We start from the raw sequence: 27,989 nt of genomic DNA on the forward strand, positions 1-27,989 counted from the left end.
ATTCGATCAGGAATTCGGCACTGAATAATATATTATCTTTGATAATCGTGTGGATAGGATTGCATTCCTTCTGGATAGATTATTGAAAAATTAAAAATTAGAAATTAAAAATTGAAGTGTGGGAAAAAAATATATTTTTTATATAAAACTATTATATTAAAATAAAAATTAAAATTAAAAATTGGTTATAAAACAATTCAAATCCAGGTCTATATTCATTCCTGCTGGATGTAAACTTTCTAAATTGAAAATCCACTTTGTTTCATTCTGTGAAATCTTCTTAGTCATGTCTTCACCTCTCCAGTGTCCCTTCACTTTGTCAATGGCATAAAAAATCATTTGGTTGGGGTCTTGGTTATGAAAATCCCTAAAATGCCGCGAGACACTGTGTTTGTCATATCCCTTCCTAATGTTTTTAATGTGTTCACCAATTCTTATATGTAGTTCCCGTGTTGTTCTTCCTACATATTGTTTGCGGCACGGACATTCTATGACGTATGTCACATGCGTGCTTTTACAGGAGATCAATTCTTTTATGGGGAATGTCCTTCCATTGGTAACTGACATGAATTTAGTGGTTTTCCTTTGGGTTTTTTTGCTTTTGCGACATGGGAGACATTGTCCACACTTAAAAAAACCTTTTAGATGTTTACTGATTGTTATATGTCGTGGGGGGTCGATCGTGTTTTTAACCAATTTATTTCTTAGATTAGGGGCCTTCTTATAAATAAACGCAGGATTATTGGGTAATAATTTCTTTAGCGTTTCGTCCGTTTTTAGAATTGGCCAATGTTTTTTTATGATCTTTTCTATTTGTTTATGATGTCTGTTAAAACCTGTGAAGAAGGCCATTCCTATATTTTTCTTATTCCTGCCGGTCGTTTTGTCCTCTATTAATTTTTTCCTCTCAGTTTTCGTTATAGTTTCTTTGAGGGCTCTGAGGTAGGGTTCTTTATATCCTTTTTGTATGAATCTTCTAATGATAACCTCTGCTTGTGCGTCAAAATCCTCTCTTTTGGTGCAGTTTCTATATATTCTTAGGAGTTGCCCTTTGGGTATGTTGCCCATCCATCTTGGATGGTGGCAACTTGACGTAGGTATATACCCATTTCTGTCCGTAGCCTTAAAAAAGGTTTTTGTACCCAGTGATCCTTCTGACTTAAAAATTTGTAGATCTAAGTAGTCTATACCTTGTGTATCGCATTTTTCTGTAAATGTGATACCATAAATATTAGAATTTATTTCTTCCAGGAAGGACCGTAGTTCGTCTTGGGAACCACCCCAGACTATTAAAATGTCATCTATATACCTTCTGTACATTTTTAAATTCTCTCTGGGGATTCCATAAATTTGCTCTTCCTCCCAGTGGTCCAGGAATAAATTTGCTACGCTGGGTGCGTATTTAGCCCCCATAGCAACTCCCTTGGTTTGAACATAATATTTGTCTTTGTACCAGAAGTGGTTATGTTTCATCGCCAGATCTAGTCCTTCAAGTACATAGTCTATTTGTTCTTGTTTTAAGTCCGATCTTCTGTGGAGGGCCCATTCTACCGCATTGAGGCCGTCCTTTTGTTTAATGTTGGTATATAGAGAATTGACATCAATGGTGACTAATAAGTCCTTTTCCTCAATCTTAATATTATCCAATTCCTTCAACAGTTGTCTGCTGTCTCTCAAATAGGATTTGTCTTTGGTTACCAGCGGTTGTAAAAAACCGTCCACATATGCTCCCAGTCTTGAAAAAAGGGAGTCGATCCCACTTACTATGGGTCTCCCCGGGGGTTGCGTTTGGCTCTTGTGGATTTTTGGGACAAGAAGCCCAATACTTAATCCCAAAAGCACCAAAAACTCCTGTAATTTACTATGTCCCAAAAATCCACAAGAGCCAAACGCAACCCCCGGGGAGACCCATAGTAAGTGGGATCGACTCCCTTTTTTCAAGACTGGGAGCATATGTGGACGGTTTTTTACAACCGCTGGTAACCAAAGGCAAATCCTATTTGAGAGACAGCAGACAACTGTTGAAGGAATTGGATAATATTAAGATTGAGGAAAAGGACTTATTAGTCACCATTGATGTCAATTCTCTATATACCAACATTAAACAAAAGGACGGCCTCAATGCGGTAGAATGGGCCCTCCACAGAAGATCGGACTTAAAACAAGAACAAATAGACTATGTACTTGAAGGACTAGATCTGGCGATGAAACATAACCACTTCTGGTACAAAGACAAATATTATGTTCAAACCAAGGGAGTTGCTAGGGGGGCTAAATACGCACCCAGCGTAGCAAATTTATTCCTGGACCACTGGGAGGAAGAGCAAATTTATGGAATCCCCAGAGAGAATTTAAAAATGTACAGAAGGTATATAGATGACATTTTAATAGTCTGGGGTGGTTCCCAAGACGAACTACGGTCCTTCCTGGAAGAAATAAATTCTAATATTTATGGTATCACATTTACAGAAAAATGCGATACACAAGGTATAGACTACTTAGATCTACAAATTTTTAAGTCAGAAGGATCACTGGGTACAAAAACCTTTTTTAAGGCTACGGACAGAAATGGGTATATACCTACATCAAGTTGCCACCATCCAAGATGGATGGGCAACATACCCAAAGGGCAACTCCTAAGAATATATAGAAACTGCACCAAAAGAGAGGATTTTGACGCACAAGCAGAGGTTATCATTAGAAGATTCATACAAAAAGGATATAAAGAACCCTACCTCAGAGCCCTCAAAGAAACTATAACGAAAACTGAGAGGAAAAAATTAATAGAGGACAAAACGACCGGCAGGAATAAGAAAAATATAGGAATGGCCTTCTTCACAGGTTTTAACAGACATCATAAACAAATAGAAAAGATCATAAAAAAACATTGGCCAATTCTAAAAACGGACGAAACGCTAAAGAAATTATTACCCAATAATCCTGCGTTTATTTATAAGAAGGCCCCTAATCTAAGAAATAAATTGGTTAAAAACACGATCGACCCCCCACGACATATAACAATCAGTAAACATCTAAAAGGTTTTTTTAAGTGTGGACAATGTCTCCCATGTCGCAAAAGCAAAAAAACCCAAAGGAAAACCACTAAATTCATGTCAGTTACCAATGGAAGGACATTCCCCATAAAAGAATTGATCTCCTGTAAAAGCACGCATGTGACATACGTCATAGAATGTCCGTGCCGCAAACAATATGTAGGAAGAACAACACGGGAACTACATATAAGAATTGGTGAACACATTAAAAACATTAGGAAGGGATATGACAAACACAGTGTCTCGCGGCATTTTAGGGATTTTCATAACCAAGACCCCAACCAAATGATTTTTTATGCCATTGACAAAGTGAAGGGACACTGGAGAGGTGAAGACATGACTAAGAAGATTTCACAGAATGAAACAAAGTGGATTTTCAATTTAGAAAGTTTACATCCAGCAGGAATGAATATAAACCTGGATTTGAATTATTTTATAACCAATTTTTAATTTTTATTTTTATTTTAATATAATAGTTTTATATAAAAAATATATTTTTTTCCCACACTTCAATTTTTAATTTCTAATTTTTAATTTTTCAATAATCTATCCAGAAGGAATGCAATCCTATCCACACGATTATCAAAGATAATATATTATTCAGTGCCGAATTCCTGATCGAATATAGTTCATAGCATCTGGGGTCGAATGTTGCCTACCAACTAATAATGTTAATATCGCACGAATACAATTTCACTTGTATTATCGTTGAAGAAATAAGTACAGACGTTTGTAGGTCGAATTTCGGGTCGAATGCAAACTACAGCACTGAGGGTCGAATGTTACCTATTCAACTAATGAACACTCCAACCCATTATTCCAAAAAGAAAAATAGTAATCAAGGAAGGACACATTTAGCCTTGAAATATTCCTCTCTTTTGTATACATACATTCACGTAGCCGGGAAACCAAAACATCCTACATTAAGTTAATCTTATTAAAAATTATTCATTTCATCTCAATCCAATCCTACAACTTTAACTTTTTAATTTTTATATTTTATATTTTATTCTTATCTTCCACCCCATTCTTTCAGCTATTTTATCCATTACACACACATGGTTTTATTATACTTTCTCTTTCCCTCCGCATTACACAATTAAATCCAAATTCTATCCGCCCAAAGCCTCTATCGTTTTAGGATCGGTTAGTAATTCTTTTATAACACGGTTTGTCTATTGATAATGTCACTTATTTTTATGTTTTTATCAGTAATTTTTATTTGTAACTTCATATTTACTATATTCATGTGTAATCTAAATTTGGTTTTAGTAAGCAGCATAATCACATACTAGCAAATTAGCAGACATACATAGCTCTGCATGAAAAACCTTCGGTGGGCTAAACGGCAGAACACTGCATAGGATGGTAATAGGAACACAATCACCACCGCGCTTCATTCGACATAAGGGCATTCCCACAGTTAAAATGGCGGCGTTTGTCCGCGCATGCGCGATAGGTGCATTGTGTCCTATATAGAGCGTGAGGTGTGTAAAGATGGCCGCTCCGGATGACGTCCCAGTGACGAAACGCGTAGGGCGTGGCCTATCGAATACACACTTCCAATACAGACGGCGTGGAAGCCGAACGGAACGCTCTCAGCAGCTTCCATATCTTTCACATTGCATCTTTTATACTGCATCCATTTATGCCATTACTTCTACCAAAAGTGTGAGTAGTTTTAAGTATCTTCTTAAATAAATTGATTTATACGGTATCACACTATGGATGGTCCTCTCTTTTAATATATATATACTGTGGCACACTCCACCTGGAAATAACGAGGGATCCTCAGCAGCCCAGTTGAAGCAAGCCAGAGAGCGACACAGTAGCTCATACTGTGGAGGCTGATCCACCCCGGATGGGGTTATTTTTCTGGTGAGAGTACAACCTAGAAGTGTCCACAATGCATGAAGAATAGTTTGGATCCATCACATCCCTTCCTTTACCCACGGGAAATCCCCCATTAATTGCACTGCACTAGAGACTTCTTGCTTTTTTACTTTTTTAACTTTTATATTTTTATATTTTTAGACTTTCTCTTTGTATACATTTTTACATTTTCTGGGACAAATATTTAATTTTTATTTTTATTTTTATTTTTATTTTATTTTTATTTTTATTTCTATTTTTATTTTATTTATATATTTTTTTGGAAAACATTTTTTATTTTTATTTTTTCACTCCCAATATTTGGCATGTTTCACTTGATGTACTGATATTTATCACATATTTATTGTACATTTTATTACTGCATGCATAGACCTTATTGTCACATCTGTGCACTTTAAATCCAACAACTGGGTTATTTTTGTGGTTCATATTTTATATGTATAATTTTTATCTAATTTATCACTAATATATTAAGCAGTTCACATGTTTAAGGTATTTATATGTTCTAGAGTTTAAGAAGTGATCACTATTTTAGGTTCTCTATTGCACTCAAGCTAATCATACATTTTATAGCCAGCACGCTGGCAAATATTTACCAATGCGACAAATATTCTATACACACACATTTTGAACTTTTTCGCTTATAGTTTATATACATTTTTATTTCAATACTAGAACTATTTATTGCACATTGGCACTTACACACCAGGTTGATGTAACACTTTTAATTTAGCACACTATTAAGTTTTTGGCAACATATATTCTCATATATAGGTATAGCGCCAAATCTATTCATAGTACCCCCCAATCTAACATTCCCCACCCCACCAGGTGGATAGTAATAGAGGCAGCTCTTACCTATTTTTTCCTTCCCCTATATTTTTTTCTACCCTATATTTTCTACATAAGTTCCATAGCGCAACCTACTACCTTTATTCCTATATTATAGGCTTACCTGTAGGTCCAAGAAATATCTCCTAAACCGTATAGGTTTAGGAGATATTTACCTGAAAACAGCCACCGCTGTCCCAGACCCACCAAGAAGATGGTCGCTCGGAACTACAGGGGACAGCGGTGACTTCGCTGGCTCCTGTGTCAGGTAAGTGACACATAATGGACTACTATGCGATGCATAGTAGTCCATTATGCTTTACCTTTGCAGGGAGACAAAGAGGAAGTAAACCCAAAGTATGGCTCTAATCGGGTGCTTCAAAAAAAAAAAAAACCCTGCTGCTGTAATTCAGGTGCCTGGCGTTTAAAAAGGGGTCGGACGCCTGAATAGGGGGTGGCAGCGGCGGCCATGCATGAATCTATCCATTAACCATACAGGGGATTGGCGAGGATAGAGGGGGCGGTGTCCATGCGCCCTTAATGCACTGGCCACCTCTGCTTGCACTAAATACTTATTGTTACATCTAAGGAAGATTGTACAATCAAATTTCAGTGTGTATTGTAAACCATAGGCCCCAACTCGTCACATCTCAACTTAAAAATATCCTATTTCCGTATGTGTCCTGGTTTACCCGCGCTTCACGTCACAGTTGGTGGTCACCAAAACAGGAAGTGAGAAGTGGCTGCCTAGTTACTGGTATTCAATTCAACACATTCGATTCCAACAAGTATTTAAAGAGGAGCTCCAGTCGCTTTTGCGTTTATTAAAAGTAAGCAGCCACAAAAACTGTAGCTGCTGACTTTTAATAAACACACACTCATCTGTCCCAGCGATGTGCTCACCCGAGCTGTCGCTTCTCTCCCTCGCGCCACCATTTAAACTTTGGGCACCCAGCTGTGACAGCCTGTGGCTTCACATCTGGGCGTGCACTGCGCATTTCACAGAAGACTGCAGGCAGGGAGGGAGGGGAAGAAGAGAACTTCCGCTCAGAACGTCTAGGTGATGCGAGTGGAAGTGGGAGCAGGTACCTGTCAAAACGAGGTACCCATTCCCCCCCCAAAAATAAAATGCCAAATGTGGCAGAGGAGGGGGGGGGGTGCTTAAAGCACTTCCCCTTTGGGTTGAGCTCCTCTTTGAATATCACTTATAAGAGGACTTGCCCTTTAACCAAGTACCCCACTGTTATTGTCACCTTTGCTCTAGATTCTCTGACCATTTCCTCTTCAATTTCCTTTTCACTACCAAGCGAAACCCATGGTTTGGAAATAGGAGCGTGATAGGTGTAGTCTTCTATGTCTTCTTCCTTTGCTTCTTCATCAATTACAGACTCAGGGGGCTACAAGACAGCAAAAAATGAAAAAATTCCCATCACTGTTGGTTTGTTGAGTTATTTTGCGGCTCAGGTTTGAATTTCATATTCGCAGTAAGGCTTAATCACAGCGTATATTTTAGAAACCGGAATATCACAGTAGATATTTTAAGCAGTAATGTGAAATGACCCATCAATTCACTTAAACCGGTATTAAACCCAGAAGCAAAAATATAATTATTATATATAATATATATTGCAGCTTGCCAATCCTTAAATGTGGTAGCTATATTCATTTTCTTTTTCATTTATTTTTTCCTTTATTTTCACCTGGTGATTCAGCCTATGATACACTTCCTGTCTTAGGGTGCCTCTACTCTGGATGGAGGAACAACTAATGCCGCATACACACAAGCGGACTTTATGGCAGACTAGGTCCAACGGTCTTCGACGGAGTTCCGATGGACTTTCCGAACAAACGGACTTGGCCACACACAATCACACCAAAGTCCAACGGATTCGAACGTGATGACGTACGACCGGACTAGAATAAGGAAGTTCATATCCAGTAGCCAATAGCTGCCCTAGCGTCGGTTTTCGTTTGTCGGACTAGCATACAGACGAAAAGATTTTTCGACCGGACTCGAGTCCGTCAGAAGCATTTGAAACATGTTTTAAATCTAAAGTCCGTCTGATTTTTAGACAGCAAAGGTCCGATGAAGCCCACACACGATCGAATTGTCCGGCGGATTCGTTCCTTCGGACCTTTGCTGTCAAAGTCTGCTTGTGTGTACACAGCATAAGATAACTTTGGACAGCAGCATTGTCGATCTAGGAAGAGTCTTCAATTTTTAACTTTGGGTAAAGCGGGGATGGGTTAGAACCTCTGTCCAGTTTTAAACGCCGTTTCCTTGCTAAGATTTTTGAGGAAGAAAAAAAGAAAAGAAAACAGAGGTTCTTCTCTTTTTCCCCATTTTATAAAAAAGAAAAATAGTTTAATTTGGTTTATGTCTTCTTAAATAAGATCTATTATTTTTTTTCTAACTGTTCTGTCTCCGATTGGAATAAATACATATAGAACTTTGCCCCATATTGACAGGTGCTGTCTAAATCTAGTTATGAGGTCTGTGTTGCCCATCACCCCACCCCCCGAGGCCGAACCAACAACAGATAGAAAGGAAATGGTTGATTCATTGCAGCAGCTTAACCTGGCTCTGGGCACTTTCAATGGACAAACAATGGCAAGAGGAGTGCAGAGAGTGGGGAGGGAATGTGTCAGCCTATGCATTCCTCTTGCCATTGCTTGTCCATGGAAAGTGCTCGGAGCCAAGTTAAGCTGCTGTTATGGAGCAGCCTTCCCCTTCCTTTCTGGAGTTGGGCTTTAATTTACTAACACTTAAAGAGGAACTAAACCCTGATGGGTTTACTTCCTCTTTCATTCCCTGCAAAGGCAAAGCATAATGGACTACTATCCATCGCATAGTAGCCCATTATGTGTCACTTACCTGACACAGGAGCCAGCGAAGTCACCGCTGTCCCCTGTAGTCCAGCGCATCCATCTTTTCGGTGGGTTCTCGCAACTCCGCCGCTGTCATTCGGCGAAGCCGCGATGACGTCACTCCCGCGTATGAGCACGGGAGCCGACGCGCGCCAGCTCCGTTGTTGGAAATGCCGCGCTCAGTGCGCTGTACACAGTTGTGCCTGTCTTCGGGCAAATATCTCCTAAACCGTATAGGTTTAGGAGATATTTCTTGGACCTACAGGTAAGCCTTAATCTAGGCTTACCTGTAGGTCAAAGTGGTTTGTAAGGGTTTACAACCACTTTAAGGGCATTATTACAAAGTAGTGAATGTGACTTTTACCAAACATTTACAAATGGTCTAGTTACTATAAATTGGAAATATACCCTTTACTTATATATATATATATATATATTTCATAGATATCCTTTGTGACTTCTAACATTGAATGATTTAAAGTTACAGTACAAAGCCATCTGTGTAATACAATTTGATCTCTCTATATAAAATATATGCTTTCCATTCTCCTTCCTATTCTGTTTTATATTGCGTATGATTCTAGAAAATAGTCTGTCCAAACAAACAATAATAGTAGTAACCTATGGTGACATACAAAATGGTCAATGATCAAAATGAAAATACGGTTCTGAAGTTTGATATTTTTTTTTACATTTTTCTTTCATAATATATTTCTTGAAATGAAAGAACATGGAAGAAAGAAGAAATCTCAATGTATTACATGCAGAATGGATTCCTTGGCTTCTTCTGTTATGACCAGATAAAAATTCTGTCCATATCTAAACTCTGTGTCAAGGACGAGCAACAACTCTTCTCCTGGATATTCCTACAAACAGAAGGAACAAATTAAAATAATGACCAAAAAAAAAAAATCAATAAAAATACTGTATATCCATTTGGATTATACTGACATCATACACATTATACACATTATACAATTTTTGTTGTTCACTTACCTTTAGATTTACCTTCAAGATTTACCTTCAACTATATAGTGTAAGAGCCTGACTGATTGTATATAAATTGAGTGTTTAGGTTTGACCTCATATATGGTTTTGGTAAATCTAAAGGAAATAATCTAAAGAAAATTGTATAGTGTGTAGCCAGCTTTAGTCTCTACCTAGTGCATATCCACTCAGGGTCATAGATCGAACATACTGGAACTATTAAATATGATGTGATCTTAAATCTAAACTCCTGGCATGCAGCTAAATGCATGGTTTAATACATGTATTGGTGCTGTTTAACCTGATAAAGGATTTTAATTCTCTGTTGCAATGTGGGCACTTGCCTCGTGCTAGCTTGCTTTCAAACCAGGCCATATGTGTCCATTGACACACACAGTGCTGCTCAGTTCCCCCTCACAGGTATTGACAATGGCTCCCACTGCAGCCTCCATGTCCAGTGATCAGAGAGAGCCACTCCTCAAGGCACAGTTCTGGGTCGAGATTTGGCTCAGGTATGTAAGGGGTTCGGTTTTTTTTTACCTTCTGCTTTTACAACCATTTTAAATGTGCCGCATTCAGCAGCGACACTACCTACCAAATGAAACCGGAGAGATACATTTTGACTTTTCAGATGGGGGGGGGGGCAGATGGGGGAGTGCTAAAAACACATATCAACAGCATGTTTTTAATGACCCACAACTACAAGTCTAAGTAGGAAACACAGCTCAAGGAAAACCACCTCCCCTGCTGCTCAGCTGTCTCTGCGTATGGATAGGGCGCCGGCCCTGCTTGCATCAGGAACATACAAGAGAAAAAAGGCTGGATGGCCACACTCCGGTACAAATGCCCTTTCTTCCATGTCGTAAAAGCAATAAACCATACAGCAAATAGTGGTGAACCACAGGTAGCAGCTAATGCGTTTCACACATGGACTTGTGCTAAATCATAGATTGCTGATGATTAAGCACCAGTCTAGGTGTGAAATGCGTTAGCTGTTACCTGTGGTTCACCACTATTTGCTGTATGGTTTATTGCTTTTACAACATGGAATAAAGGTGATTGTACCAGAGTGCGGCCATCCAGCCTTTTTTCTCCCACAAGTCTAAATGGGTCCTTACTGTCTGGTCACAAGCTGAGGGCATGGAGCTGACCAAGCTGTGCTGCTTAACTGCAGCAGAGAAAAGTCAGGTCACCAGGCTTTACTGGGTGGTAGGGCTACGTAAATTTTAGGAATAAATAGAGAGGCAAGTCCTTTTTTACAGGTAAAAGAGCTCCCATATAAAGTGCACTGTGACCAAGCCCTGGTAAGTGGGGTCGAAACATGTAAGGGGAGCATGGCTGGAGCAGCGCTGCATTAGGCCACATTCATCTACATACTAATGCAGTGGGTTGGTAAGCGGCACCCTTTCTTCTCTCTGATAAATGCTCTTACATCTCTGAGTGGTGCACTGATGACAGCTCCCTTCACTGCAACCAGCGGGGAGATCTCCGTTTAGAGCGCCACTGCATGCTTCATTTAGCTCCCATATAAGTGTATCACCTGTATATTGATCTGTTTGTCTGGAATTAAGCTTTAATATACATTTAATCATTTTAATGACTACATTATTGCATTAGCTGGTATTTAATGCATTTATTGGTAGATACTTCTGCCTGGAATTTAACTTTAACAACACACATCTCTTACTGTTATAACAGATTTAATTGGGCTAAAGTCCGAAACTGCAGCCCTGGTCTTAAGATCACTAAGTATTTCTTCTTTCTTTAGTAGTTTGTATGGGATTTCTTGTGTGAAGTCCTCATCCACATGACATTGGAAGATTTCCTGCGTTTTAGAGGTTAATACTAGAGGAATGACATAATCCGGGTGACCTGCAGAATGAAAGATAAAGCAGGATGTCAAATTGGTCATGCTATGACACATAACATGCCAATGCTTTTAAAATATTTGCCATTTATTGTGCAAAAAAGAAATATTTGTCACTTATTGTGAAAGAAAGACAATGGAATCCCATTGGGGACATGAATAAAACCTCAAACTTAATTACTTGCTTCCCTGCTGTTCTGTTTCAAAATTCCTGTAATCTGAATCGCAGTTTACGAATAGGCCGTGAAATCAACCTGACATTTTTAAGATTTAAAAATTAGGAGTCGTACCGATGAGATATTCAACACAAATGAATTGACCCTTTGGTGATGGGTGACTTTTTTTATCAGTATAGTCTATTACAAGGGCTGAGCCATGGCTCCTGCATATTGCAGTGCTACCTAAATGTACCCCCTCTACACTACTGTGCAAAGGATGTGAACATTTATGTAAAGTGAGGATACTTTCTTTTTTTTTTATCTCAAGAGGTTTATTAGAAAACAAATCAAAGAAAAAAAAACTTTGGGAGGTTGGCAACCCTGGCTGAGGCTGTCAATCACAGGCTGTGTGCTGGAGCTTTCTCCCGTCGCATTTTTTCTCTTGGCGTCAGGAAAACTTGTCATAAGCGATTCCTGGATTGAGACAAGTACACACTATAGAGCAGGGGTCTCAAACTGGCGGCCCTCTGGCTGTTGCGAAACTACAAGTCCCATGAGGCATTGCGAGGGTGACAGTTACAAGCATGACTCCCACAGCCAGAGGCATGATGGGACTTGTAGTTCTGCAACAGCTGGAGGGCCACCAGTTTGTGACTCTTGCGTATAGAGCAGGGATATGCAATTAGTGGACCTCCAGCTGTTGCAAAACTAGAAAGTCCCATCATGCCTCTGCCTCTGGGTCTCATGCTTGTGGCTGTCAGAGTCTTGCTATGCCTCATGGGACTTGTAGTTCTGCAACAGCTGGAGGTCCGCTAATTGCATATCCCTGGTATAGAGGGTTCTTAGTTCATATTTAGGCCTCATGCACACCGGTCGTTAAAATAACATTATGAAAACGTCAGTAGCTTTGCAGTGAGTTTTTCAACTTTTTTCAATGTTTTTGCAATAGCGTTTTTTAGCATTTATTAGCGTTTTTCGCTTTTTTTTGTTTTTTAACATTTTGAATTTTTTTTTTACATTGGATCAAAAACGTGAAAAAAAAACGATGGTGAGTGACGTTTTTGAGCGTTTATCGATTTTACAGCTGAAAAGCGTCTCTCAGAACCCACTCGTTTTGGGAAAAAAAGTCTACAGCCAAAAACAGCTGCTGTAAAAACATCCACAAACGACATTAAAATAACGTTATAAAAACGCCAGTAGCTTTGCAGTGAGTTTATCAACTTTTTTCAACGTTTTTTGCAATAACGTTTTTAGCGTTTATTAGCCTTTTTTAGCATTTTTGTTTTTGAAGATAAAAAAAAGATTTCTTTTTTTTTTTTTCAATGGATCAAAAAACGTTAAACACTGGTGAGCAACGTTTTTGAGCGTTTATCAACGTTTATCAGCGTAGAGCGTTTTTACAGCTGAAAAACGTCTCTCAGAACCCACTAGTTTTGGGGGGTTTTTTACTGCTCAAAAACGCCAATGCACAAAACTGCTGATAGCAGCCGATGTGTGCATGGACACATAGGATAACATGATGGAGAGTTTAATGCCTGTAAAAAAAACATCTACAGCCAAAATCAGCTGCTGTAAAAACATCCATGAGGCCTGATGTCAGAGGTTCACAACCACTTTAAATGCAAACAGTGAGACTCCACAGCAAAGGTGACAAGGAGTTAAAAATGGGAGCATTTGGAGACTATAAACTAAAGCTGGTGAGCTATTTACTCCGCCAGCCTCCACCCATATCTAAAATATCACTTTTATTTTTATTTTATTTTTTGGTCCGACTATTTAAAATAAGTCTTTCTAATCTAAGCAAACCTTTTGTGTCCTTTATGGTAAACCACTTCAGATTTTGTGAATAAATAGAAAGAAAAAAAACATTTGAGGAACGGTGACAGGCCTGTGATTATAGGCTGGCCTTCCAGCTCCGGAATGTGGTTATCACCGGTAAACATAGTAAATTGGAGGAAGGAAATGCGGGCTGAAAATAAGATGAAGGATGTACCGACCCCAGCAAATCTTATTCTGGAGGTCAGTGACCGATGAAAAGGGAAAAGGAAGGAGGCCATTTGGCTTGGGCTTTTATATCCTACAAGATTTCACGTGTCGGACTTGTGTGTTTATTCAGTCATGCAATACAAAGTGCAGCATTGTGCAAACAATTGACTGATTTATTTGATATCAAAGCTCTGCCGCCGCTCTGTAGCCAGTGACCGATCGCCTTCTGTCCTGACACCGGCACTGGATCAAAGCCTGGCAGAAGATCATGATCCATACAGGACTTTTTCAGGTTCTAGGAGGTTTATTCAAGTTTACAGCTGATCGCCATCTGGAAAGCCTTGGCCCATTTCACCAAAGTCATAGCTGACAACTGTCCCTGATTTGGAACGATGTCGCTCTGTCCCTCTTTCCTCCTCATTTGTCCCTCATTTTGGTCTGATCTATATAGTTGTATACAGGGCTTTTTTTCAGCAGGAACGTGGGGGAATGCAGTTCCGGCACCTCCAGCACAGAATTTATGCAGTTGTTGTGGGAGGTAGGGATGAGCTCAGGCGTGTTCACATGCTCCACATGCTGAGCCCACCAGGAATTCGGCACAGCACTGCGCTAATCACAGGCAGTGAGACATTGCCCGATCTGTGCAGCCGCGCATCGGGGCAATGTCTCACTGACTGTGATTGGCGCAGCGCTGCGCCAACTTCCGGGTGGGCTCAGCACATGGAGCATGCAAACACACCGGAGCTCATCCTTAGTGGGAGGTCTATTGTTGCTGGGGAGGTTTATTGTTGCTGGTGGAGGATCTACTGCTGCTGGTGGGGGGGGGGGGGGTCAATTGTTTTCAGAAAAGATCTACTATTGAGAGAGGGTTCTATTGATGCTGGATGCTGGGAGATCTATTGTTGCTAGTGGGGGGTCTATTGTTGCTGGGGTGGGAGTAGTTGTTTGTAGTGGCTCTATTGGTGCTGGGTGGATCTTTTGTTGCTGGGGGGGGTCTATTGTTGATGTTGGGAGGTCTACTGTTATTGGCTGCAGGGGATATATTTTATTGCTTTCTTGTTATTAGCGTCAAATTCCATACACATTCTTTGGTTCTGTATTCTTTAAAAGGGGTGGTACTTGGAGGTGAGTGACTTGTATAGCGCCACCTAAGTGAACTGAATCGCCTCAGGGCGCTTTCTTGCCACCAGAGTCCATCTGCGGCTTTGCGTGGTCCTTTACCCTGTAAGGTCCTGACACGCTTACAAACACATACAACATTGACATACACATACACATATTAAGGCCATTTTTATTTTTTATTTTTAGACAAGGTCTAATTAACCTACCAGCATGTCTTTGGAGTGTGGGAAGAAACCCATGCAGGCACACCACTGTGCTGGGGGAGGGGGAGTACCTGCACCTATTTCCTGAGAAAAAAAGCTATGGTTGTATATAAAATCCACTATTTATCTTTCAAAAAGTGTTTCCCAGTGCTAAATCTTTCATCCAATTACTAAATTTCTGCATTTGTACACTTCAAAATCCAATATAAAGGAATAGTAGTGGTTAAAATAAAGCAATTGTGGGTTCAACTAATATTTTTTTGTATAATTCTCTTTTGAGGGGGTGTGGCAGGGGGTGTGTCCTATGCCTTCATACATTTGCTAATAGGTGTCCCTCGCTCCCATCTTAAAAAATTGGCAGGTATGCCGAAAGGTGTGCTTAATGCTCTGTGATTGAGAAGCCCCATTCGGGGGTTAGGCAGCCTCTTACCTGGTTTTTGGTGCTCCTTCAGCCTAAGTTAAAAAAAAAAAAGACTGTATATATTGGTCCGGTCATGTGACAGTCTGCAGCGAATGGTCCTACATCATTACATGATCCAGTTCTCTGCAGCATACTCCTGAGTCACGGGCCACACGATGATGCGATCAGAGAGGGCGGGTCCTTGACACCCTGCAGCTACAGGAATCATCCTGGTATTGTCTTTTCAGGAGGCGATCAACTTTTTTGTAAAAGCCTCTGAGTGGCTAATTAGCCAATGCATTGCTTTTACAGGCGACGGTGCCTCCCTAGGAACTTCGCCCCACTGGAGAAACCTGGAACTGAAGCCGGCAACTCCACACTTACCATAGAGCCCATGGAGGACCGAAAAGTCTCAGATGAGCTTCATGGTATAGGAAACCGGAAACGAGGAGTGTTGTCCTCACTTTTGGTTTCCTCGGATGTAAATAGCGACATTTTTAAATCTTGAAAGAATTTGATCACACTTGGTGTGATCAGATGTTTTTAGGGCAGAGGAGATATCTGGGATCTAATAAGTGTACCTGTGTCCCTGCCTAGTGATACTTACATTCCTTGTGATAGAAATAAAAGTTATAAAAAAATAAATAAATTTACATTACATTTTTTAAAATAAAAATAAATAATAAAATGAAAAAAAAAAACCTTTTTAAAGCATTACATCCCCCCCCCATCCCCCACTCCCCCCGGTTTCGTGCAAATGCAAAGGTGTTGCTGCCAACGTCAGAGCAAGAACAATAATTCAAGCACCAGACCTGTACTGTCAGAAAGCTGCTACCCATCAGAATATGTAACGGAAGTGACGTTCTTGTGCGGCCATCTTGTTACACCTGCACTCATCCGCAGTAAGCCTACAGTCAGAAGGCGGCAAGCGGACATCTTTTTACACCCACTAAAGTCTTGCATTTCACACTTAGTTTTACCACTAAACTGAGCTTATATAGTCAAATACAGTATTTAGAACTGTGTGTGACTGTTTTAATGTTGAATTTTAAAAGCATCGGCAAGCCTGCTGATCTCACAGGTTTGCTAATCTGACAGAACACCGCTGCTTTTAAAATTCAACATTAAAACAGTTTGCTGGATTTCTAAATACTGTATTTCACTATATAAGCTCAATTTAATGGTAAAAATAAGTGTGAAATGCAAGACTTCGTGAGTGTAAAAAGATGTCCGCTTGGCGACTTCAGGCTGTAGGTTTACTGCGGACGTGTGCGGGTGTACCAAGATGGCCGCGATGGAACGTCACTAAAGTTGCATTTTCTGAAGGGTAGCGGCTTTCTGATGGAACACCTCCTTTGTAGCTTTAAACTAGTAACCTGTAAAGGCTTATAAAGCATCAAGATTTTTAAAAAGTTTGGGAGTTCTAAGTAATTTTCTAGCAAAAAATACTGGGAGAAGAAAAGGCTGGGTCTTTAAATGGTTACTATGGAGTGCACTGCAATGTAGGCATGTATAGTAGTCCTGAACTCTGCAGAGAATAGCGCCACCTCATTACATGATCCAGTTCTCTGCAGCATACTACTGCGTTAATGGCCACTTGATGATGCAGTCACAGGGGGCGAGTCCTTGACACCCCGGGCTCACAAAAAGATGCTGGGAGTCATTTAACCCCTTCAGATCCGCACTATAGCCGAATAATGGCTACAGTGCAGATCTACTTGCTGGGAGGTCGTCGATATATGTCCTCCCCTTTGCACGCTGCATGCAGCACACGCTGTGATCACCGAGTCAATGAGACTCAGGTAATCACAGATCCGAGTCGATCCCGGCCCCTTACCACATGATCAGCTGTCAGCCAATGACAGCTGATCACATAATGTAAACAGAAGATCGGTAATCCGTTTTTTTTTTGTTCTCATGATGACAGCGCGAGGAGAAAAAAAAAAAAAAGCCAATCATTGGCTTATGTTGAAGGGACATCGGCCCTGAAGAGGAACAGGCAAAACCGCCTCATCTGTGCCCAACGGTACTCCCTGCCAGTGCCCACAGTGCTACAAATTAGTGCCCACAGTGCCAGGAATCAGTGCCCACCAGTACATAAAAGTGGCAGCAATCAGTGCAACCTATTAATGTGAACGAGTGCCACTTAAAAATGCCCACCAGTGGTGTCAATCAGTGCCTCATCAGTGCCACATAGCAGTGCTGCCTATCAGTGTCACATACCAGTGCCAATCAGTGCCCATCATTGCCACCTATCAGTGCCAGCTATTAGTGCCCTTCAGTGCCACATATTATTATTATTATTATTCAGGATTTATATAGCGCCAACAGTTTGCGCAGCGCTTTACAATATGAGGGCAGACAGTACACTTACAATACAAATCAATACAGGAGGGATCAGAGGGCCCCATATCATAGCCCTTTAGTACCACCCACTGCCCAGCAATGCCACCTATCAGTGCCCACCAGTGCCACCTCATCAGTGTCCATCAGTTCCGCCTATTAGTGCCTATCAATGCAGCCTATCAGTGCTCATCAGTGTGGCCTCATCAGCATACATCAACGAAGGAGAAAAATTACCTGTTATTTTTATTTTAATTACAGTAACAAAAAATAAAAAACCCAGAAGTGATCAAATACCAAAGAAAACTCTATTTCTGGGGAAAAATATAAAAAAAATTAATTTGGATACAGTGTTGTATGACCGCGCAATTGTCATTCAAAGAGTGACAGCGCTAAAAGCTGAAAATTGGTCTGGGCAGGAGGGGGGTTTAGGTGTCCAGTTAGAAAGTGGTAAAAAAGCATTAAATCCAAAAGCAAATTATTATATATCATTTATTACACTGCAGCTTATTAATTCTTAGATGTGGTGGCTGCATTTGTTTTCCTAATATACGTTATTAATATCTGATTTTGCATTCTTCCTCATCCTATACCAGACTTGTGACAGGTACACTTTAAGTCATCAGCAATTATATGAGCCTTTCAAGCTCTGTGCATCAGATATACTTAGATACGTTTAATAAAATCTTCAAACTCTTTGCTGGAAGCGGCACTATGTAAAGCGATCTACTTGTTCTTATATCTGGCCCTCATGTATACAAAACAAGCCATCATCAGTGTCAGAAGCCGGGATGGGGTCAGGGATAAAATAAGTCATTACGTCTCCCCTACACATGGTGTGTGATACAATGCATCTCTTTTGATCGCAGTAGCTCCAGGCAATGTGGAAGAGTGAGAAGGTTCATCTAGTACACAGCACAATGAAATCTGTGTCATTTCCTACATGGGAATTCTGTCTGATGTGTGACACTGCGGGTCGACAGTGGGGTGAGTGTACATAATTTTATGTCTATGTAATAAAATACTTTGCTATAAATGGTTCATGCATTTACACACTGGTGTCTTTAATGAAATTACAGTAAAGCACACTATTAAACCACTATGGCACAAAAACAGAGTGTAGATAAATAAGAGATAAAATAAAAACCCCGGGGGGTGTAAAGTCCTAATAAAAGGATGTAAACAGTTCAGACACTGGATGATTTTTGCAGCTCCTCTTAACCCGAGTCTTGAGAAACTCTAGTGCCCATACAACAAACAGAAGAGAGAGGGCGCCACCATTTAAGTGCAGCTTTGTATTAGTAAAAACGATACCATAAAAACATGTATGCACTCACTGCAGTATGTGGGGAGTCAGCATGTATAATAGACATAATCCCTCCGTTCAGCAGAGTTTGTCAAGGAAGCGGCCAGTAACAGCAGAGTTCGCCAGGGAAGGGACTGATATCTGCAGAGTTACGCCAGAAAGCTGGTACAGTAGATGACAGATGGCAGATGCTGGAACCTAAACATTATCTGGAAGTTCCAGACTTGGCTTAGTGGGTGACGTCACAGGCTGAAGATGTGTGGGCGCTTCCCTGTCAAACACTGCAGTCGCCAGCTGCTTCCCTGGCAAACTCTGCAATCGCCAGCTACTTCCTTGACCAACTCTGCTGAATGGAGGGATGAGGTCTATTATACATGCTAACTCCCCACATACATGCATGTTTTTATGCCATTGTTTTTACTTATAAAAAGTTGTACTTAGATGGTGGTGCCCTCTCTTTTCTGTTTGTTGTCTTTAAAGAATTTGATTCAGATGACTGAGTCTAGTGTATTGGTATGTAAAAAGCAGTACAGTCACAGAACTTGTTACCTTATTAGGAATGATGCATTCATACTATAGTGTTTCGCAAACCTGCGCAAATCACATGATTTTGCACTCATTTACGAATTGTGCAAAAGACATGTGCTGCAAAAAGGAGTAAGAGCTGCTTTTCCACATTTTTCATACATTAGACAGCTCATTGAAATGAAGGGGCTGTCCTTTACATTTACCGCAACAACGTGCAAAAAGGATGAATATGTCCGACACGTGAAGATGCATGTCATAGTGCGAATGGGGCCTACGTTTTCCCCCTTTTTCTACTACTTACCTTGCCCCTATTCATGAGGTCTCCTAAGCCACATTACACCAACCTCTACTGCCAAGTGCAAGGATGGCTCCAGCTGGCAAACTACACAGTTGGACACAAAAGGAATTGTTTCACTCCCAAATATTTGTAAATAAACACAAATGCTCTTGTGACACATCTATCCCCTTCAGGCCAGCAGAGAGGGCAAATCACTAGTCACCAGTATTGCTGGTGTACTCCCTAAGGCCCATAGTTCCCCATTACTGACCATGCCTTGTTCTGCGCTGCGTTTCTGTATGGAGGCAGCCATCTTGGTAGAGGCAGGGCTTTGCTTCCTCATGTCGGACCCTCCAGCAAGGAAAACAGTGATCAGCCCAGTTGTGACATAGCTCCCAACTGTCCCTGATTTCGAGGGACTGTCCCCAATTTGGAGCAATGTCCCTCTGTCCCTCATTCCTCCTCATTTGTTCCTCATTTTGGTCTGATCTATATAGATGTATACAAAAAGCACTTTTTATCTATCGTAAAGTGTTTTCCAGCGCTAAACCTTTCATCTGATTTCTAAATTGCTGCATTTGTAAATTCCAAAAGCCAATATGAAGGAATAGTAGTGGTAAAAAAAAAAGAACTTAACCAATCTTGTTTTTTTGTACAATTCTCTTTTAAGGGGGTGTGGCAAGGGGTGTGTCCTATGCCTGCATACTTTTGCTGATAGGTGTCCCTCATTCCCATCTCAAAATGTTGGGTGGTATGGTTGTGATACAGGGGCAGACTGACCATTCGGCCACTTGGGCGCTGCCCGAGGGCCCCGGGCCACTAGGGGGCCCCATCAGGGTTGCCAGCCTCAGTAAAAACAGGGACAGTATGTAAAAATCTGTTTTTTTTTTACATCTTTCTCTAAAATGTCCCTTACCGACATACTTTTGGTCTAAAAATCCTGAGATTATAGCTGCCCCACCTCTCCAGTACCTTCTCAGCCAATAGAAACATGTCTGTGTATACTGTGTGATTGTATACTGCGTGTGTGTATATTGTGTGGCCCCATAATCTCCGATTGCCCAGGGGCCCCATGAGTTGTCAGTCCGCCCCTGTTGTGATATCTCTAAATTTAACTTCAAATCTCATGAGGCAAGCTTCAGAGGCAGAAGGGCCATTGATCTCTGTCAATGGCCCTTCTGCCTCGGATGTGGAAAGATTTGTTGTTTATACTCCTGTATCACCTGAGTATAGTCCCTACACTGGGTATATGGAAGGGTTTACAACCACTTTAACTGCTATGGACAGCACTGGTATTATTAATGTAGTACATTGTACTGTAGCGCGGTGCTTAAATAATTATATTAATAGATATTTTGGGAGTCAGCGCAGTCCATTTCTTGCTATATGGACAGCACTGCTTTTTTTTTTTTTTTAATACTTTTAAAGATAATGACAATTGCTTTTTTTAATCTACTTTCATTATTGGTATTGTTCTGTTTTTGGCACATTAGATACAACCTCTGTACCTTTTTATTGCATAGAAAAGTACAGCTGTACTTCTGAAGCTAAAGGATGTTTTGCGGCCCGGGACAAACGCCCGTCGCTGAGCGATGATACCCGTATATAAACAGAACCCTGAACGAAACAATTGAATTCCGTTCTGATGAAATCTGAAAAACTCCTGAAAACCGACTTCCCCAATGACTTTTGCAGATTTTCCCCTCAAGGATAATTGTCTTTGTTCTGTCTATAGTCCAGCTCACCCTGCCAAGTTCCAGAATAGCACACATTCACACTGCGCAGTGCAGCCGGCAGAGACGATGTGTTGTGTGCGCTCATCTCTTCCAATCATGGACAGTTCTGTCTACTAAAAATGGATTCTGGATGGTTGTTTGATATCACAGCACCTTGCACACGGCACGCTCTGTTACAATCACACAACCGGGTTTTAGTGCTGTGAAGTAAAGTAGAACTATAGGAAAAAAACTTTTTTTTTTTCTGGATAGAGTACCGGAAGGTTATTATAACCCCTAGTATTACGGTAGTATAACCAGCGTTAAAGTCCTCCTTGCATCAGATAAATACTAAAACGCTAAAAAGAAAATAAAAATTGAAAAAAAATTGATGGTAATGAAACCATAGGGCAATGGCAAACACCACAGCCAACAGTCTTTGTGTAGCAGATGGATATGTGGACAGTTTAGATAATACACAGTCACTTTTCCCTTAGCGTGGACCTTCCACCAGAGTAAGAATGCAATTATCCACCTCGTGAAGCACACACCCCTCTGGGGTATAAACTCACCAGACGCCACTAGAAAGAGAGCCTTGTATCAGTGTCAAAACACCGCTCTGTCAAGTTTAGAGGCCTTTTTTGGAAAGCAAAAAAATTAGTCCAGACGCTGAGTTTAGAGGCATTTCAAGCACCAAATGCTTCTAAACGCGGCTAAGCGTGGTAACTCGCGTTTAGCCGCATTTCGTTTACAAGCGTTTTCAATTTTTATTTTATTTAAAAAAAACGTTTTTTCAAACGCTTCTAAACGCAAAACGCGGCGTAACGCAGCAAAACTGACATGTTAATCGTAGGTGTTTTTTCACCTTAATGCATAGGAAAACATCCAACAATACCGCCCCCCCCCCCAGCCCCCCCGTTTTACTTACCTGAGCCCGTTCAACTGCTGCGCTCGCCCCCCATCTCCCCTTTGCCGGTCAGCCTGGCCGTTGATTGGCTAGAGTGGATGGATTGAAAGCAGTGCAGCTATTGGCTCGCGCTGCTGTCAATCATATCCAATGATGCGGGGCGGGGCAGAGTGATACAGTGAGCGGCTATAGCCACTGGCTGTATCACGGGAGAAGCCCGCAAGTACTAACCACCGTGCGAGGAAGCTCGCATGAAGGTGCTGAGTTCTTGCGGGGGGGGGCAAGACAGCCGCTGAGGGACCCCAGAAGGTAGGGGCCACTCTGTGCAAAACGCGCTGCTCCGTGGAGGTAAGTATAACATGTTTGAAAAAATTACATTTACAACCCCTTTAAGCCTAAGGGAATCTCTTGGAAACCCCAGGTTACCGGAACTAGTGTCCCCATTGGAAGATTTCCTCTCTATTACTTTTCTGGGGACAACACAAAATGTTAGAATTTCTTTTACATTTACTTTCAATGATAATGGTAAACAGGACACAGAGAGGGTGAAATGGATACAGGCAGCAATAAAAACTGGCAGGTGTTCCAATCCCTCTCCACTATATTCAAAACTAAAAAAAAAAAAGTTTTGCCTTTAGTTATATTTTAAAAACTCCTTAATGCTGTATTGGTGGATTTTATATTCAAATGCACCTTCCATAGAAATGAATAGAAACACATGTAAGACACATGTGAACCTGCAAATGTCATGTATGGAATAGGCAGTAGTGTGATGTTGTCTTACAATGTTCAGAACTGACACTTACCTGATCTGACAGATGCTGCAGAATCTTCACGCTTTTTAGCTGCAAGCATAAAATAAAATTACTCAGACACATACACAGGTGAACTCTGACAATTCTAGTTATACAGGTCAAGATTTTAGCAATCATCAAAAGCAGTACACAATGAAGATGCACACTGCTACTTGCAAAAGCCTTAAAACGTATTTTATTGTTCCAGCAGGAATGAGAACACTCCACCCAGCACCTCTCACTGAGGTGTTTCTTTCACCCTTCACTGGTGCTATGATTAAACCACAATAGGGGTGAAACGCGTCGAATAGGGGTACTGGGATAGGGTGTTCTCATTCCTGCTGGAAAAATAAAGTCTTTCGGAAGTAGCAATGTGTGTCTTCACAGTGTACAGTGCTGGCCTGTTTGGGGAGAAATGGGTCCTGGAGAAAGCCGCTTTCTATGGTGGAATGTGTCCGAAGGGCCTAGATTTAGATATTTTAAAAAAAGGAAGCTTTAACCTTTCAGCATGTCTTTGGAGTGTGGGAGGAAAGCCAGGCAGGCAAAGGGAGAACATGCAAACTCCATGCAGGTAGTGCCATGGTTGGGATTTGAACCACCCTAGTGCTGCCAGGCGGAAGAGATAACCACATTTTAACCATAACCATATTTTTTTTTTTTAAATAGAAAAAACAGAGACAGATTTATTTGTTTTTCTTATTTTTCACAATCAAATTGCGCTACACCATTTTGCACCGATACCGTCAATTACAGCCAGTGACCAATGAGGACAGAGTGGGGGTGGGGCTGAACCCGCTTCTCAGTGTGTGAACGGACACACATAGCAGAGGCTCAGGCGCTCCCATAGCAAGCTGTTTGCTATGGGGGCAATCGGCAGGAGGGAGGGGCCAGAAGTGGCAGCGGGGGACCCGAGAAGAGGAGGATTGGGGCTGCTCTGTGCAAAGCCACTGCACAGATCAGGTAAGTATAACATGTTTGTTATTTAAAAAAAAAACTGCATTTAATGTCACTTTGAGGACCAGTTTACACCGTAAAGGGTGCTTTCGGTTTTTGCACAGTCCTGCACATCACGGTTTTAACAGCCCATTAAATCCAATACGCAAGAATGTTCAAAAAGTATGGCAGGTGCAACTTTTAAGGTTACATGACACCAAACCACATTGCACAACACAAAGTATGCATCCACACAGTACTTTAGGCAAGTATGCATCTTCGACGGGTGGGGGAGGGGTGCTGTTACTTTAGGTCAGAGGGGTTGGGCCAAAAGTACACTTTAAAGGGAACCTGTATTGACATTAGTACAGAATTTGCCATTGCTGCCTTCATTCTGAAAATGCCAGTTGCCTGTCAGTCTCCGCCTTTAGTACGCTTCTGTATGCTGTCATTGGATCAGCGTGACTGCCAGGGAAATATTTTCAGAAAGGGGATCAAGTAATGGCAGCCATTCATACTTCCTTTTATATTGGTCAGTAGCTGCAAAGGAAAAAAGCCTACAGATGGACTGACACAAATGATGGGATGAACACAGAGGACAAGGGGGCACTCCTTATGTCTGGAGGAAAAGAGATTTCATTTCCAAATATGGAAAGGCTTCTTCACAGTAAGAGGTGTAAAAATATGGAATAGACTCCCTCCAGAGGTGGTTCTGGCCAGCTCAGTAGATTGCTTCAAAAAAGGCCTGGATTCTTTTCTAAATATACATAATATAACGGAATACTAACATTTATAGGTAAAGTTCATCCAGGGAATATCCGATTGCCTCTCGGGAGATCAGGAAGGAATTTTTCAACCTGCTGGAGCAAATTGGATCATGCCTTGCTGGGGTTTTTTTTGCCTTCCTCTTGATCAACTTAGGTATGGGATTGTGTGCATAGGATTGTAAAAAATAAAAATAAAAATGTCCCCACCCCTTTTATTGGTTGAACTAGATGGACTTGTGTCCTTTTTTTCAATCAGACTAACTATGTCACAGTGAGCTCTAAAGACTCTTGGAATAAGATGTACCGGAGCTTTTGCGCTTCCGGCTTGCACTCCCTGGCTTCTTCTCTTTACTCTTAGGTCTTCGTGCGGATCCACGGGAGGCACGGGATGGAGATCTAGATGAACCTTGGGTGGACATTGCTGAAAGAAAAAGTAGAAGAAATGAATTCATTCATTCATGGTGAGAACACTCATAAATACAAGTGTCAAATACCCAGGAAGAATCTTTAGACTACTTTGTTGTTAAGAAACGGCCTTCTGTTAGTGAGCATTTTAGGCTAAAAAGGTGGCTACAAGTGGAATCCACCTAAAAAACACTGAAAATTAAAATAATATAAAAATACACAGTGCTCCTTTAACCACTTCAGCCCCGAAAGATTTACCCACTTCCTGACCAGAGCACTTTTTGTGATTCGGCACTGCGACGCTCTAACTGACAATTGCGTGGTCGTGCGACATTACACAAAAAAGAGCAACAATTTTGAAACAAGAAAAGCAATATTTTTTACTATAATAAATATCCCCCAAAAAATATATTAAAAAAAAAAACAAAAACATTTTTTTTCCTCAGTTTAGGCCGATATGTATGCTTCTACATATTTTTGGTAAAAAAATAAAATAAAAAAAATAAGCGTATAGTGATTGGTTTGCACAAAAGTTCTAGCGTCTACAAAATAGGGAAAAGATTTTATTATTATTATTTTTTTTATTAGTAATGGTGGCAACCTGCCAACTATTTTATCGTGACTGTGACATTGCGGACACATGGAAAATCCGACAACAAATGTTCGATGGAGCATACACATTGTCGGACTTTCTGCCAACAAGCTCACATCCAACATTTGTTGTCGGAAAATACGATCGTGTGTACGGGGCATGAGTCTGTCCACAAGTGCAAGACCTTCTCAAATTTTTTAGGGCAACCCCCGAGACAAATAGGTAGCTTTGTATAGGGGTACAACCATATTGATTAAACGCTTCCAGAAGGGCAAAGTAGGGGCCGTGGCTGATTTCCACTTGACCAATAACGGCTTCCTGACATAAAATAATAAGAGATCCAATAAAGTACACATTGTCCACCTATTAACGCCCAAAAAAATCAACTAACCCCGGGAGACAAACTCCAACCTTTACAGGGACATGCATAGTAGTCAGAGTATATATAAACTGGGTCACATCCCGCCAATAGCTACTAATCTGAGGGCACTCCCAAAAGATATGGGCAAATCCCTCAGGGTCGCTAGAACACCTCCAACAGCAAGAAGAGGAACTAAGGTAGATACGATGTAGTCTTTGCGGTGTAAAATAAATTCTGTGCACTATTTCAAATTAGATCAACTTGCCTTTAGTCAATATTAATGCTTGGAATGGGCTGTACCAGAGATCTTCCCAGTCTTCATTATCCAAGTCCTGCTCCTCTGAGCGCCACACAGTAAGCAGGGCATCTAGACCCTAATGAACGGAGGGCAGTAGTGACTTGTAGATCACTGAGTGTTTTTTGAGAGTGTCATCCCGAAGGAGAACCTCCAAATCATCCTACTCCAATCTAAACGGAGAGGATTCAAATTGGGATCCATATATGCATATGCGTATCGGAGTTGTAGGAATCGGAAAAAGAACGCACTAGGCAGAGTAAATTTATTCCTCAACTTGTCAAACGTAACTAGTGCACTCCCATCACAAATGTCTGCAAGGTATCTAACTCCTTTGGCAGCCCATGGATCCGGTAAGGAATGGAATTCCGGTAACATGGGATTAAACCAAAGTGACGTGGATGGGGACCTTTTACCCCACACTATATTAGATTTAATAATAACAACATGCCAGGCCTTAATAGATGCCCTCATAGCAGCAGTAAGGGGCGGGTGAGAGACTCTCAGACCCCTGTAAAGGAGATTACAGAGGGTCTCATAGGATCCTGAGTGCGCAGCTTCCAGAACTACTCAGGCATTTGTGTCATCGGAGACAAGCCAGTTATGAGCTTGGGTGAGCATGGCCTCCAAATAGTAGTTATAAAAGTCTGGGCAAGCCAAGTCCCCTTGTGCCAACCTCTGCATTTCCAATACAAAAATATAACAAGGTGGAGTGTTTTTTTTATGTCAAAATGGTGTGCAATAAAATAGATCTCATTGGATTGTCCTGCGATAAGCTACTTTAATATTTGTTGCTGTGGTTCTCTGTACACCAACGCTGTATGCACGTTGACATTAAATAAGCCCTTTTGTCTTTGATTATGGTCATTTTCTCCTTCCATATCTAACTAGGTTCTTGTTTGGAAAGTCGCATTACATCAATGAATCTGAAGGACCAAAGCATTCAGTAACATCGCTGAACATAGGCGGTCTACCTGTTTTATACCACCACCATGTGGACACCATGGGTAGCACATGTAGACATCCCTAATAAGTGCAAATTCTGCTACAAGAAAAAAAAATAGATGGCCTCATTTAAATCTATTATAAACTTTAAAAAAGTGAGTTTTTTGTAATAAGTAATAGAGTGACCTTGGAGGACCTATCTGCAGCTTACAGAAGAGGCAGCTAACCTATCACTGCAGCATGCACAAGTGTAGTATGAATAGCTCTATTCCCAGAACGCCAGGCAAATGAAATAAATATATGTTTACGGTTTAAACTGCAGAAAGGATTTGCAGGCCTGTTGGTGGAATCATGGATTTATATATCTCTGCTCAACTTCATAGTACGGCAGATGACACCTTTATTTCCTGGTTGAGCTTTGCCATTTCCTGTGTCACTTTTCTACTTTCTACC

General features: G+C 40.9%; 1 protein-coding gene across 1 annotated transcript in view; it reads right to left on the reverse strand.

The window, feature by feature from the left end:
* Positions 1 to 27,989, reverse strand: part of DNAI3 (dynein axonemal intermediate chain 3) — a 139,464-nt gene that overhangs the window by 88,143 nt on the left and 23,332 nt on the right. The window contains exons 2-6 of the mRNA XM_077450325.1: positions 25,243 to 25,359; positions 23,251 to 23,289; positions 11,320 to 11,504; positions 9,407 to 9,511; positions 7,031 to 7,174 (exon numbers count right to left, since the gene is read on the reverse strand). Coding sequence (XP_077306451.1) covers positions 7,031 to 7,174; positions 9,407 to 9,511; positions 11,320 to 11,504; positions 23,251 to 23,289; positions 25,243 to 25,357 — 588 coding nt within the window. The 5' untranslated portion in view covers positions 25,358 to 25,359. The remainder of the gene's footprint in view (positions 1 to 7,030; positions 7,175 to 9,406; positions 9,512 to 11,319; positions 11,505 to 23,250; positions 23,290 to 25,242; positions 25,360 to 27,989) is intronic.

Source organism: Lithobates pipiens, unplaced genomic scaffold (assembly GCF_037356315.1).
Source record: "Lithobates pipiens isolate NorthernLeopardFrog02 unplaced genomic scaffold, aLitPip1_a1.2 Scaffold_23, whole genome shotgun sequence".
NCBI lineage: Eukaryota > Metazoa > Chordata > Amphibia > Anura > Ranidae > Lithobates > Lithobates pipiens.